At 36.9% G+C, this 15,284-nt stretch overlaps 1 protein-coding gene across 2 annotated transcripts in view; it reads right to left on the bottom strand.

The window, feature by feature from the left end:
* Window positions 1–3,069: 3,069 nt before the first annotated feature.
* The window catches only part of LOC131154995 (serine carboxypeptidase-like 18), an 86,306-nt gene continuing 74,091 nt past the window's right edge, over window positions 3,070–15,284 (bottom strand). The window contains exons 12-14 of one of the 2 annotated variants that reach the window (XM_058107865.1): window positions 3,742–3,855; window positions 3,594–3,648; window positions 3,070–3,315 (exon numbers count right to left, since the gene is read on the bottom strand). In XM_058107865.1, the coding sequence (XP_057963848.1) occupies window positions 3,232–3,315; window positions 3,594–3,648; window positions 3,742–3,855 (253 nt within the window). In that variant the 3' untranslated portion in view covers window positions 3,070–3,231. The remainder of the gene's footprint in view (window positions 3,316–3,593; window positions 3,649–3,741; window positions 3,856–15,284) is intronic. The other variant, XM_058107867.1, reaches the window with a different exon arrangement.

Raw genomic sequence — 15,284 nt, forward strand, 5'->3', positions numbered from 1 at the left:
TCTTATCCTTCTTCTTCTTCTTCTTCTTTAGTTTGTTTTTTTTTGTTCTTTTCAATTCTGCTTCTCTCCCCTTGTCTCTCTTCCTTCCCTTTGTCTTTCCTCCCTCACTCTCCCCCTTTCCTCTGTTTCTCTTGGCCTCCTCTGCCCTCTTGCAGTACGACCAGCCTCCTCCACCATCTTCAGCAGTCCCCAAGCACAGCAGAACACTAGCCGACTCCATAGCAGGACCACCAAAGTGCAGCAGCAACTTCTCCAGCACAGCAGCAACTTCACGGCTCCGTGGATTTGTTTCTCTCTCTCTCTTTTCCTTTCTTTCTTTATTTTATTTACTTTTCTTTGAATCTTGGAATATTGAAGAAATTTTAGTTTTTTTTTAATGTTATTGGAGTTTTCTTTCTTTTTGTTTAAGTTGAGTAATGTTGAGTATTTCATTATTGTTAAATTAATCTCTTCGTTTATCTAATTGATAGTTATTTTAATTTAACATTCTTAATTAAATTCAGATATTTTTTTTGTCGAAACTTGTTTTAGTTTAGGGTCAAGTCATATTAAAGCTTCCATCTTTATTGTGTTCAGTCTAGTTTAGGTTGTTAGGGATAATTTCTGTCTGAGTTCTTGGTTCCCCTTGAAGTTTGGTTTTGATTCAATTTCTTAATTTTGTTGAAGGTTTGATTTTTACTGTTTGTGAGTGTGTTTTATTTTGATTGCATCTCTATTGCGTATGTAATTCCTTATTTGTAGTTTCCATTTTTAATTAGTGCATGTGTCGATGTTTCCTTAGGTAGATTAGAGTTTCTATTCTAGCGTGTTTTAATTCCTTATTTGTAGTTTCCATTTTTAATTAGTGCGTGTCCCAATGTTTTTTTAAGTAAACTAGGATTTCTATTCTTGTTTCTTTTATTTAGTACATGTTAGTTTTAGGGTTTTTAAATTACGTGTCATCTAATTCGGCAAAAGTAAAATTGAACAACTCTTGAAAAACCCGAATCTGAACTGAGTTCAGTGCATTTTTGTTTTCGATTGGATGAACGTGAAATTGAGATTAAAACGCATTCCGTGAGGAGACGATCTAGCCCTTGGGCTTATTATTACACGATGTAACTCCTATACTTGGGATAGCTTTCGAGCTGCTCATTTTTCGAGTGAGTCAGTACAATCGGAGTGAATCGAGGAAAGAAAACTTAGTTCACAAGTTGAAGAAATCTCTTTACGGGTTGAAACAGTCTCCAAGGCAATGGTATAAAAGATTTGATTTCTATATGATCAAGATCGGCTACAAAAGGTGTGAGTATGACTGCTGTGTATATATGAACAAGCTTGATGATGGTTCTCTTATTTTTCTTGTTATTGTACGTCGATGATATGTTGATAGCCGCAAAATATTTAACTGAGGTGAATCAGTTAAAGGAACTGTTCCATAAGGAGTTTGACATGAAAGATCTTGGTTCAGCCAAGAAAATACTTGGAATGGAGATTCATTAAGACAAAACTGCATAGAGGTTATGGTTATCTCAGGGTGATTATGTATAGAAGGTGTTGGAGAGGTTTAGTAGGACTGATGTAAAACCGATGTGTACACCTTTAGCGAGTCATTTTAAATTGTCTATTGTAGATTTCCCAAGTATGAATGAGGATATCTGGGACATGTCAAAGGTCCCCTATGCTAGCGTTGTGGGGAGTTTAATATATGTCATGGTGTGTACGAGGCCAGACTTGGCACATGTTGTGAGCATGGTAAGTAAGTTTCTTTCTAATCCAAGAATACAACATTGGGAAGTCGTCAAATGGATATTTAGATACTTACGGGATACATTGGAATATGACATCATGTTCGGCAAGCAACAAGGTTGTCCTTCAGTTATGGGGTTTGTTGATTCGGATTATGCAGGGGATATGGATAACAGAAGGTCTACAACGAGTTATGTTTTTACCTTTGTAGGAGGACCTATATGTTGGAGATCCACGGTTCAATCTCTGGTAGCATTGTCCAGGATTGAAGTTGAATATATGGTAATTGCCGAAATTGCAAAGGAAGCCTTATGACCTATCGATTTGGTCAAAGAGCTGATATTACAACAAGATGGGGTTGTTCTATGTTGTCACAGTTAGTACGCTATTTATTTAGCAAAGAATCAAGTGTACCATGCTAGAACCAAGCATATTGTTGTGAGGTTCCATAGGGTTTGAGAATTGATTATTTTGGGTAAACTCGTATTGGACAAGGTTCACACGTCTAAAAATGCAGCGGATATTTTGACAAAATAGTTGACTAGTGAAAAGTTCAAGCGTTGCTTGAACTTACTCCATGTCTCCAATTGATAGAAGGGAGAAAAACTCAACCAAGCATTTCAAGTTCAAGGTGGAGCTGTTAGATATGTTTTTCGGGTTCTCCTAAGGGTCGTATAATTGCCAAGGTGGAGATTGTTGTTTATGGTGTGACTTTTATACTTGGGGTTTCATAAACAATGGAAGGAAGAAATATATAAGGGTGACTCGTTGACGAGTGCCCTGTGCTCGTTGACGAATAGATCCCGAGAGCAAGGAAAACTCAAAGGTTCTGAGATACCAAGAATAGAAAAATGGGCTCGTCGACGAGTTATATGATTAGTTGACGAGTGCCCTTCTCTGTATCGAGTGCCCTATTCTCGTTGACGAGTGCATCTGGACTACGAGAAAATATTTGAATTTTGAATTGGAACGTTGGGGTGATTGGGAATTTGGAGGGAAACTTCCGAGAGAGTCTTATTTATGTTCTTCTGGGCGTGCATTGACAGAAGAGAGAGATCATTATGAAGTGTATTGTGTAAGAGAGAGATCATTGTGAAGTGTATTGTGTACTTTTGACATTTCTTAGTGAAATTCTTGTGCCGATTGCTTCTGTAGATGTAGGCTTTACCGAACCACGTAAACCTTGTGTTGATTCTTATTTGTTTCTTAATCTTTTTAGTTGTATTTCATTTGCTTCTTGTTGATTTACTTATTTCTCCGTGCATACTATATTCGATCATTATACGAAAAATCCACATGTATGCGAGGGTAATTTAAACAAAGCAAAGGAATGGCGAAACATTTTTACCTAAAGAAAATTGTTTTAAGCTTTGACTACTTCCCCAACATTCCTAACTTCATAATTAAATTTATCTACGCTTACAAACCTTGTCCCACATGTCATACCTAGTAACAAGATAAAACCCTTTATACATTTTGGGATAACTGCAACATCTCAACTAGCTAAAGAGGGTAAAATGCCAGCCACCTAAAAATCATGGCATGACATTCCTTGGGCCTGTACTCTGGTGCTGTGTGACCCCCTCCCTGCACATAATAAATTTCTTTTTATTAAAACAAAAAATAAAACAATAGTACTTGAGCCATTCTTTCCATAATCACATTAGGGAGAAAAAAAAAATATCTATTTTTCTTTTGAAGAAAATTTATGAAAGGTTGCTTTTTCATTGTTTTGTAGCTTTTCTTTATAAATTTTGAAAAGCTAGAAAGTCAAGTGGAAGTTTTCTATAAATAAAAAATGAAAAAAAAATTTTCCTTCTTTTTTGCAACTAAACAAGTCTTATAAGTGATTTTAAATTCCTAACCTTTATAGTTGCATATGTTAATTGGAATCTGTTGTGTTTGTACTCTTCTGTAAACCTTCCACAAGAAAAAAGAGATAAGACATTGAAAATATAAATTTCCACCTAGATTGTAGAACTAGTAGTGATTTAAAAATAAAATTAGACCAACCAGCCAGATTGACCGTCGACAAACCAAGGTCTCCATTTGTCGGTGATAGAAAGATTCAAAAACCTTATCCAATCCTCCGTCGCAATATGTGGAACAACCATATCATGATCACCGCTGATAGAGAAAAAAAAAAAAGGAGGTGGAGAAAATCTAGTTCTATAAGGCATATTGGCAAAATTTTTAACCTCATAAATCCTAAAATTAGTGATTTGATGTTTCACGCATAAAAGATGTGAGAAAATTACACTCTAAAAAGAATACGAATGATACATTTAAATGGTATAGGATTCTTCTCGTCTCAGTGATCTAAATTAGTAAAAATTACTTGAAGGACTAGCATTTAGAATTGATTCTCTAGTTTGTTTCAGGAGCTTCATGTTACCGGCTGTTTTAAAATTATAATAAGTATAGTATTGACTTCTAAACAATTGTAACGAAAAACTCCAAAGGGTTCATTTAGTTTTGAATTTTTTTTTATTTTTTATTTTTAGTTTTCTAAAATAGTTGTTGGTTGTTTTAAAATTATAATAAGTATAGTGTTGACTTCTAAACAATTGTAACGAAAAACTCAAAAGGGTTCATTTAGTTTTTAAAAATAATTTTTATTTTTTATTTTTAGTTTTCTAAAATAGTTAAAATAAATTTAGTTTATTTTTTAATTTTACAGGGTTTGTATAGAAAGGTAGATAATAATGAGTTTGCTTAAATATACAACAAAAATAACAATAAAATCAAACCTTAAATCCCACTAAGTGGGGTCAGCTATATGAATCCTTTTCGCCAATTTATGCGATCATTGATCATTTCTTATAAGAGATTCAGGAATATTAAATCTTTACTCACTATCTCCTCCAAAGTTATTTAAGGTCTACTCCTACCCCTTCTACTATCCCCCCTAATAACTAACTCACTCTTTCTCACTAGTACAATATATGACCTATGTTGCAAGTGTGTATACCATCTGAGTCCTTCCCTTATTATCTTATCTTCTATAGGAGCTACCCCTAACTTACTGTGAATGTGTTCATTCCTTAATTTATCTTTCAATGTTATACCACTCATCCATCTAAGCATTCTTATTTCAGTAGCTTTTACTTTTTAGATTTTAAAACTTATTTTCTAATCTTTCAAATTTTAGATAATGTATTTTTAGGACTTGAATTTGGATTTATGTGATTTTTTTAAAAAAACTTATAAATAATTCACATAAATTAGAGTTCAAGACCAAATCACATGCTCCTATTTACAAACTAAGAGTTGAAAATCCATAAAAAATAATGACACGATGTTTTCCAATTATTCAATATAAATTTGAGGAATTAGAAAACAAGTTGACATTTTATAAATTTATTTGAAAAATTATAAATAAAAAGTAAAAATATGTTCGCAAGCATATAGTTCTAACATTGTTTATAGTAATTCATTTGTTTTATATATATGTTGTAAAAAAAAATTAGTCTAAAAAGTAGAATGAAAATTGAAAATTATTTTCCAAACTAAATGGACCCTAAATAATTAATCATAACCCTGTAAGCTCAAGAAAAGTTTGACATCCATTTAACCTTTTATATAGGAGTATTCTCTCTTTTGTACTTAATTCCAGTGGGAAGAATTCTCAAGGATTTCGAAAGACAATAAACATCCCAACCTAATAAAACATCTTTCTGAGGAAGTGGACTACCGATGAAATGTGTCCAAATGATGCAATTAGGAAGGAGTTTAATCCCAATTTTCCTTTTGGAAATCAGAGCGGTAGTAAAACTTTGTCATTTGCAGCTCTAAAGAATTGAGTATGAGAAGACCAACATTCTGGTGGTAGAACTTTTGGATTAACCATGGTCTTATGGGATCCTGTATCAATGAATGCAATTATAGGAATGGGTTTACCATATTTTTCAGGGAGGAGCTGCATTTGGACATGAGGACTTATCTGAGAATCTTGAGAAGAGAGAATACGTTGGACTTGAAGAGTTTCATTTGAATGATAGTCATCTTCTGAATCGGAATTTTCTGAATCAGTAAGGACGAGAATAGTTTCTTCAGTCATCTCTTCTTGTTCTGAAAGAACAGCTTCAGCATCTGCATTAAGTTCTTCATTTTGTAACTGCTGGGCAAACTTTGCAGATTTTGTCCTGTTCATTGGGCATTGCTTTGACTAGTGGCCTTTCTTCTTGCAAATGAAACATCAAGGAGATTTGTCATGTCTTCGTCGGAACTTCTTTTTGAAGAATTTGAACTTTTTCTTCTTTCTGGAATCTTTCTTGAAATGCTTGTCAGAACCATAATCTTTGAAATGTTTCTTCTTTTTAGGACTACAGATGCAATCCTTTTCTTTGCATTAGATTTGCAAGTAAGGCTTCTTGCAATCCTTTGTGAACTTATGATTCTGTCTCAGCATCTTTGAAAACAACTGATGGGTATCACATAATTTTTCAAGAGCAGTGAGTGCCAGTTGATGAATTTCTCCTAATGAGATATCTCTGAGTGGTTGTGAGAGAGATGCAATCTTTCTCTGTAAATTTGGCTGGATGTCTTCTAGTAGAGAGTTAACGTAAACTTGTCTGAGATTGTCATCATGAAATCCATCAAGAAGATAATATCGCTTGGACATCCTTTGATAGTGAAAATCAAGGTCTTTTCTTTTTAAGGAGCAACATCTCATTTCAAAATATTCTTGTCGAACTTCATTGGCATGAGTATCTGGATCTCCAACGAATTCTCGATAGAGCGTTCCCAAAGCACAAGAGGGAGTCTGGGACTTAATGAATGTGACTTGTCTGTATTCACCAAGACTTTGAAACCAGTCTCTTAAAGTTCCAATAAATCTAGATGTGAATTCAACAAGAACTGATTCTAAAGTATTCCTGGGTTTTGAAAGTTGGAGGTTAATCTATGCACCAAATTCATCAATTCGATCTCGCCGTTTAGTTGGAGGTCTTCCATCAAAAGAGAACCAAGAACCATTGGTTGAATGATGGGGAACCGAATGAGGAGTAGTTGAAGTAGCTTCAGAAGGTTCTTCCACAATGGGAACTGTGGTGTCGGTCTCTTTATGAAAATTCTGTGTTCTGGATGTTGCTGGATCAGTGGGAGATACCATCATCATATTGGTGAGATTAGTAATTTCTTGGTCTGAGGAGGAGGACAATGTTTCAGTGGAAACATCACTGTTGTCTTTAGTGGGTATTTCAGGGACGAAATCAGCAAGGAAAGATGGAGATTGATCAGGTGATACAAATAGGCTTTGAGTTTATGATCAATAGGCTTAGAGGGCAAAGGTTTTTGCCAGGATTGGAGATCTTGGAGGAATAGAAGTAGATGGGATAAGAGAATGTCTCTTAAAAATTTTAGTAGTGGATTTGAAATGCTTAGAATAATCTGGCTGTTGGTAGGATGAAGTTGGTGGTGACTGAGGAATAAAAGAGTACAATGAAGTATATGGAAAAGTTTTAAGGATGCGGGAATTGGATGATGATCTCGTTCAATCTGAGATAATTAATCTTTGAGCCTTCTAATTTCTGTTTCTTTATCATTAAACACGGATCCAAAATATCCTGCAAAAATGAATTGTCTGAGTTCAGCATCAAGACTATCAATTCTTCTCTTGAGATCAACATATAAGGCTTCAATTCAGGAATCAAGGCTGCCAAATCGTTGGTCCATCTGAGTGCCATGATGTATGAGTTTATCAACTTTGTGATCAATGGCAGTCAACGTTGTATTCTATGATCTGGCATTCTGAGTTTGCCAGTTCAGAACTTGTTCAGCTTGTGATGGAAGCTTTCTGGAACCGTCTGGTTAGACTTCAAAGGGTTGGATGAAGGGTCTGGTATGAAGGTTGGAGTTTGCATATGATCTTAGTTCCAAGGGTGGAAACTGTTTATTATATCGAGAGGCTATGAAACAAGGAATTGGCTGAGATTGGGGCAGTTTAGAAACTGGAGTTTGGTATGGTTCTGGGTCAGGTTCTTCTAGAGGAAGGAGTCCTTCTTCACGAAGAATTTCAAGGGCTCTTTCATAGATCCATAAGGGCTTAGGTTTTGGATCTGGACGCTGAATTCCTATCCATGGGTTGCTTGGGTCATCAGGTTTTCTGTGAGGAGAAAAATGTTTACAAGATGGTTTGGTTTCTCCCTGGGGAGATTGGTGACAAGTGCAATCTGGATCACACATCAAAGGATCAACATCACAAATGAAATGTCCTTCAATTTTATCAGTATAAATGGGAGATCCGTCTGCTTCAACGTGGCTGACAGGAATGTCATCTTCAAAAGTTACAGACTTTATCATCAAGGATTGAAACACTGGAGGAGTGCTGGATGAAGCTGTATCTGGGTAGAAGCTCCAAGGTAAAGGATTCAACCACACGGTTCCAGAAAGCTTCCATCACAAGTTGAAGAAGTTCTGAACTGGCAAACTCAGAATGCCAGAATACAGAATACAATGTTGACTGCCATTGATCACAAAGTTGATAAACTCATACATCATGGCACTCAGATGGACCAATGTTTTGACAACCTCGATTCCAGAATTGAAGCCTTATATGTTGATCTCAAGAGAAGAATTGATAGTCTTGATGCTGAGCTGAGACAATTTATTTCTGTAGGATATTTTGGATCCATGTTTAATGATAAAGAAGCAGAAATCAGAAGGATCAAATATCAATTATCTCAGATTGAATGAGATCATCATCTAATTCCCTCACCAACCTATATTCCTAAAGCTTTTTCATATACTCCACCGTACTCTTTCATTCCTCAGTCACCACCAACTCCATCCTACCAACAGTCAAATTATTCTAAGCATTTTAAATCCACCGCTTAGATCTTTAAGAGACATTCTCTTATTCCATCAACCCCTATTTATCCAAGATCTCCAACCCCAGCAAAACCCTTGCCTTCTGAGCCTGTTGATCATAAACTCAAAAATCCATTTGTATCACCTGATCAATCCCTATCTTTCATTGCTGACTTTATTCCTGAGGTACCCATTGATGATAACAGTGATGTTTCCACTGAAACATCGTCCTCCTCCTCAGATCAAGAGATTACTGATCTCACCAATATGATGATGGCATCTCCCACTGATCCAGGATCATCCAGAACACAAGAATTCCATTAAGAGATTGACACCACTGTTCCCATTGTAGAAGAACCTTCTGAGGTTACTTCAACTACTCCTCATTCGGTCCCCCATTATTCAACCAATGGTTCTTGGTTTTATTTTTATGGAATACCTCCAACTAAATGGCAAGATCGCATTGGTGAATTTGGTGCATGGATTGACCTCCAACTTTCAAAACCCGGGAATACTTTAGAAACAGTTCTCGTTGAATTCACATCCATATTTACTGGAACTTTAAGAGACTAGTTTCAAAGTCTTGGTGAATATAGACAAGTAACATTCATTAAATCCAAGACTCCCTCCTATGCTTTGGGAATGCTCTATCGAGAATTCATTGGAGATCTAGACACTCATGTCAATGAAGTTCGACAAGAATATTTTGGAATGAGATGTTGCTCCTTAAAAAGAAAAGACCTTGATTTTCATTATCAAAGGATGTCCAAGCAATATTATCTTCTTGGTGGATTTCATGATGACAATCTCAGACAAGTTTACATTAACTCTCTACCAGAAAAACATCCAGCCAAATTTACAGAGAAAGATTGCATCTCTCTCACGACCACTCAGAGATATCTTATTAGGAGAAATTCATCAACTGACACTCACTGCTCTTGAAAAATTATGTGATACTCATAAGTTATTCTCAAAGATGCTGAAACAGAATCATAAGTTCACAAAGATATGTAAGAAGCCTTACTTGAAAATCAAATGCAAAGAAAAGGATTGCATCTGTAGTCCTAAAAAGAAGAAACACTTCAAAGATTATGATTTTGACAAACATTTCAGGAAAGATTCCAAAAAGAAGAAAAAGTTCAGATTCTTCAAAAAGAAGTTCTGACGAGGACATGACAAATCTCCTCGCTGTTTCATTTGCAAGAAAAAAGGCCACTATGCCAAGCAATGCCTAATGAATATGACAAAATCTGCAAAACTTGCCCAGCAACAACAAAATGAAGAACTTGATGCAGATGCTAAATCTGTTCTTTCAAAACAAGAAGAGATGACTGAAGAAACTATTCTCGTCCTCACTGATTCAGAAAATTCTGATTCAGAAGATGACTATCATTCAGATGAAACTCTTCAAGTCCAACCTATTCTCTCTTCTCAAGATTCTCAGATAAGGCCTCATGTCCAAATTCAGCTCCTCCCTGAAAAATATGGTAAACCCATTCCTGTTGTTGCATTCATTGATACAGGATCCCATAAGACCATGGTTAATCCAAAATTTCTACCATCAGAATGTTGGTCTTCCCATACTCAATTCTTTAGAGCTGCAAATGACCAAATTTTTACTACCGTTCTGATTTCCAAAAGGAAAATTGGGATTAAACTCCTTCCTAATTGCATCATTTGGACACATGTCATCGGCAGTCCACTTCCTTAGAAATATGTTTTATTAGGTTGGGATGTTTATTGTCTTTCGAAATCCTTGAGGATTCTTCCCACTAGAATTAAGTATAAAAGAGAATTTAACCCTTTTACCCAGACAAACAAGATCTATTCTCTTTCGTATTCTCCTCCAGATTTCCAGCCTATTTAAAACAAACTCCTCAAGTTATGTGCAGAAAGTCATGACCAGTTCATTTATGATCATCTACTCTGGAAAAACCTAGACTTTTTCATCCACATTCCCTTCAAGCTCAATGAAGATGTTAGCCCGACCAAGGCTACCCATCCGGGAATGACTCCATCAGACCTTAAGCTTGCTAGAGAAGAATGTTATTCTTTACTAAAGCAAGGTCTCATTGAACCAACCAATTCCTCTTTGGCATGTCAAGCATTTTATGTTAAAAAAAGATCAGAAAAGATTAGAAGAAAAAAGAGATTGGTTATTGATTACAAGCCATGGAATGTGTTCATCAGGGATGATAAATTCCCTATTTCAAAAGCCAGAACACAATTCATCCATCTTGCGGAAGCAGAAATACTTTCAAAGTTTGATCTGAAAGGTGCTTTTTGGCAACTTGGCATTCATCCAGATGACCGTTTCAAGATAGCTTTCTGTATTCTGAATGAACAGTTCCAATGGACTGTTTTGCCCTTCGGCTTAAAAATTGCACCATCACTGTTTCAAAAGGTGATGATCAGGATTTTTAATCCTATCCTACATAGTACCCTGATCTATATTGATGATATTTTATTATTCTTAAAGAGTCTTGCAGATCATCATCACCTTCTTGAACATTTCCACCAGCTGGCATCACAATACAGGATAATGCTGTCAGAAAAGAAAAGCATGATTGGACAACAAGAAATTGATTTTCTGGGAATGAAGATATCCCATGGAACCATCTGTCCAGGTCCTCATGTCGCTGAACAATTATTACAGTTTCCTGATGATAATCTTTCTGTCAAGGAAATACAACAATTTCTTGGCATCATTAATTACATCAGAGACTTCATCCTGCATGCAAGTTAGTTCACTAGTGCCCTGTCACAGCTGTTGAAAAAGAAGCCACCCCCATGGGGCCCTAACCAGACAAAGGCTTTCAAATATCTTAAGAAAGCTGCGAAATATCCACCGCCTCTAACTATTCCATCCACAGGAAATATTATCCTCCAGTCAGACGCTAGTGACCATTATTGGGGTGCCCTACTAGTTAAAGAAAAGTATAACAAAAGGTCCTATTGTGGACACGCAAGTGGAGAATTCAAAGAATCTCAAAAGCACTATCACACTGTATTCAAAGAAATTATTGCGGTGAAAATTGGAATTCAAAAATTTGACTTCTATGTCTGATCAAAGCACTTCACAGTAGAAATGGACAACTCATCTTTCCCAAAGATGCTTGAATTCCGGAACAAGATTCTCCCTGACCCACAGATTCTTAGACTGAAAGACTGGTTTTCCAGACATGACTGCTCTGTGAAGCATATAAGAGGCGATCACAATGTCCTCAACGATATGTTATCTCACCCTCGGAAAACATCCTTCCTCATATCCAAACACCAAGCCATTCCACTTATCCTCATGGCCTCATCATCATCACCTCTAGATATCCTTTACCTTGGTGCTTCTACCCAGATACATTTCCCACCAGAATTACCTCCAGAAACCACTAATGTCTCCTTAATCAAATTTTATGCAAAACCCTTCTGTAGCCACTATGCTGATCTGATAGATCATCACCTAACCTTCCCAGCATACCCATTCCTCAATCCTTACATCATCAAGTCGTCATCCTTTAATACTCATGTATTATGGTATCTATGGTATATCTCTGTTTTGCAGGTACATGCTGTATTTCTCCCTCTTCAAGAGACGTACGCTCATCTTGATGATCCAGCCAACAAGAAGTCCCTGTTTTGGACTTTCCTCCAACTGTTCAATCATCTGTTCACATGGAGAAAGAAGCTAACTACCCTTATGGGTAATCACAACCTTTGGAAGATGGACCCAGCAAAAGCAGCCGCATTACATACTATCTTCATCCTGCATAGACCGTATTTCTACAATCCCAATAGGAACCTCATATGGTCCCAAAATCAAGTCTACGAATGGGATATGCTGTACAACTTCCCCAGTACATGGCCAAGCTACAAGCCCTCACTGTTGAATCATCTCTGTGAAATGAACGACTTGAAGTTCTGTTCTGAACTTATCAAGGCCACCCCAGATGAGATCCCAACTCCCAAGCCACCTGACAAGGACCTCCCTGATCAAGATCCTATGGATACAGATGAAAACAATCCTTGGAAGTAGAAGACGTACTACCATCCGATCCATGGAGAGATCACGGATAAGTACTACGTCAACCTCAACCTCTCGCCATCTCACCAAAGTCCATAATGGCAAGCTACTTTATACATTATTAATACCAAAGTCTATAATAGTGGGTCGTCTTATGTCTGCGTGTATAATAAGCTTGTATGTAAGTCAAAGTTTGTTGGCTTAATGTCAAAAGTTGTTACATGATTAAAGGTGGTGGGTCACTCCCGCACAAATGCAGCCGTCCAAGTGCTATCACCTTTTAATTATGTCTTTTGTCAGTTGTTAGGTTGTCTTTGTCAGTTGTCGGTCGACGCGACAAAACTCTTCACCCACTTTGCTTTATGTCGTTGTCTACTTTATGTCTTTTTCATGTTTACTTTATGACCCTCTCAATGTTTTCTTAATGTGTAAGCTTTGGGGTCTCAGACCTCTATATAAGGGACTGCCTTCCCTTTTGTAGGCAGACTGGACGGAGAGCAGAATAAAAATTTCCTCTTTGTGTTTTCCATAGCCTTCTAAGTTCTCTCTTCCCCTAAAAGCTATTTGTCCAAATGACTTCTATTTTCTACTTCTATGAGCTTGTAATGTCTTTATGATATTATAAGGGATATATTTACAGTGGATACCCGTAATCTGCCGAGTCACGGTGCTCGCGCAAGGCAAACCTCTGGTTTAACGAAACTGTAATGGGTTCCTTTGATGATCATAACATGGCACCGAATACATCATCATGGGGCCATCAGAAGTTTCTTCAGCCCTTATGGATCTATGATAGAGCCCTTGAGATTTTTCGTGAAGAAGGACTCCTTCCTCCAGAAGAACCTGACCCAGAACCATACCAAACTCCAGTTTCTAAACTGCCCCAATCTCAGCCAATTCCTAATTTCATGGCCTCTACGTATGATAAACAGTTTCCACCCTTGGAACCAAGATCATATGCAGACTCCAACCTTCATATCAGACCCTTCCAAATCTAGGATCATCCAGAACACAAGAGTTTCATGAAGAGACTGACACCACGGTTCCCATTGTGGAAGAACCTAATGAGGCTACTTCAACTACTCCTCATTCGGTTCCCCATCATTCAACCAATGGTTCTTGGTTCTCTTTTGATGGATCATCTCCAACTAAGTGGAGAGATCGATTTGGTGAATTTGGTGCATGGATTGACCTCCAACTTTCAAAACCCGGGAATTCTTTAGAATCAGTTCGCGTTAAATTCATATCCAGATTTACTGGAACTTTAAGAGACTGGTTTCAAAGTCTTGGTGAATAGAGACAAGTAACATTCATTAAATCCCAGACCCCCTCCTATGCTTTGGGAACGCTCTATCGAGAATTCGTTGGAGATCTAGACACTCATGCCAATGAAGTTCGACAAGAATATTTTGAAATGAGATGTTGCTCCTTAAAAAGAAAAGACCTTGATTTTCACTACCAAAGGATGTCCAAGCGATATTGTCTTCTTGGTGGATTTCATGATGACAATCTCAGACAAGTTTACATTAACTCTCTACCAGAAGACATCCAGCCAGATTTACAGAAAAAGATTGCATCTCTCTCACGACCACTCAGAGATATCTCATTAGGGGAAATTCATCAACTGGCACTCACTGCTCTTGAAAAATTATGTGATACCCATATGTTATTCTCCAAGATGCTGAAACAGAATCATAAGTTCACAAAGCAATGTAAGAAGCCTTACTTGCAAATCAAATGCAAAGAAAAGGATTGCATCTGTAATTCTAAACAGAAGAAGCACTTCAAAGATTATGGTTTGGACAAGCGTTTCAGGAAAGATTCCAGAAAGAAGAAAAAGTTCAGATTCTTCAAAAAGAAGTTCCGATGAGGACATGACAAATCTCCTTGATGTTTCATTTGCAAGAAGAAAGGCCACTATGCAAAGCAATGCCCAATGAAAAGGACAGAGTCTGCAAAGCTTGCCCAGCAGTTACAAAATGAAGAACTCGATGCAGATGCTGAATCTGTTCTTTCAGAACAAGAAGAAATGACTAAAGAAACTATTCTCGTCCTTACTGATTCAGAAAACTCTGATTCAGACGATGACTATCATTCAGATGAAACTCTTCAAGTCCAACCTATTCTCTCTTCTCAAGATTCTCAGATAAGTCCTCATGTCCAAATTCAGCTCCTCCCTGAAAAATATGGTAAACCCATTCTTGTTGTTGCATTCATTGATACGGGATCCCATAAGACCATGGTTAATCCAAAAGTTCTACCATAAGAATGTTGGTCTTCCCATACTCAATTCTTTAGAGCTGCAAATGACCAAATTTTTACTACCACTTTGATTTCCAAAAGGAAAATTGGGATTAAACTCCTTCCCAATTGCATCATTTGGACACATGTCATCGATAGTCCACTTCCTCAAAAAGATGTTTTATTAGGTTGGGATGTTTATTGTCTTTCAAAATCCTTGAGGATTCTTCCCACTGGAATTAAGTACAAAAGAGAATTCAAGCCTTTTACCCAGACAAATAAGATCTATTCTCTTTCGTATTCTCCTCCAGATTTCTAGCCTATTCAAAGAAATTATTGCGGTGAAAAATGGAATTCAGAAATTTGACTTTTACGTCAGATCAAAGCACTTCACAGTAGAAATGGACAACTCATCTTTCCTAAAGATGCTTGAATTCCGGAACAAGATTCTCCCTGACCCACAGATTCTCAGACTGAAAGACTGGTT

Source organism: Malania oleifera, chromosome 5, assembly GCF_029873635.1.
Source record: "Malania oleifera isolate guangnan ecotype guangnan chromosome 5, ASM2987363v1, whole genome shotgun sequence".
Taxonomy (NCBI): domain Eukaryota; kingdom Viridiplantae; phylum Streptophyta; class Magnoliopsida; order Santalales; family Ximeniaceae; genus Malania; species Malania oleifera.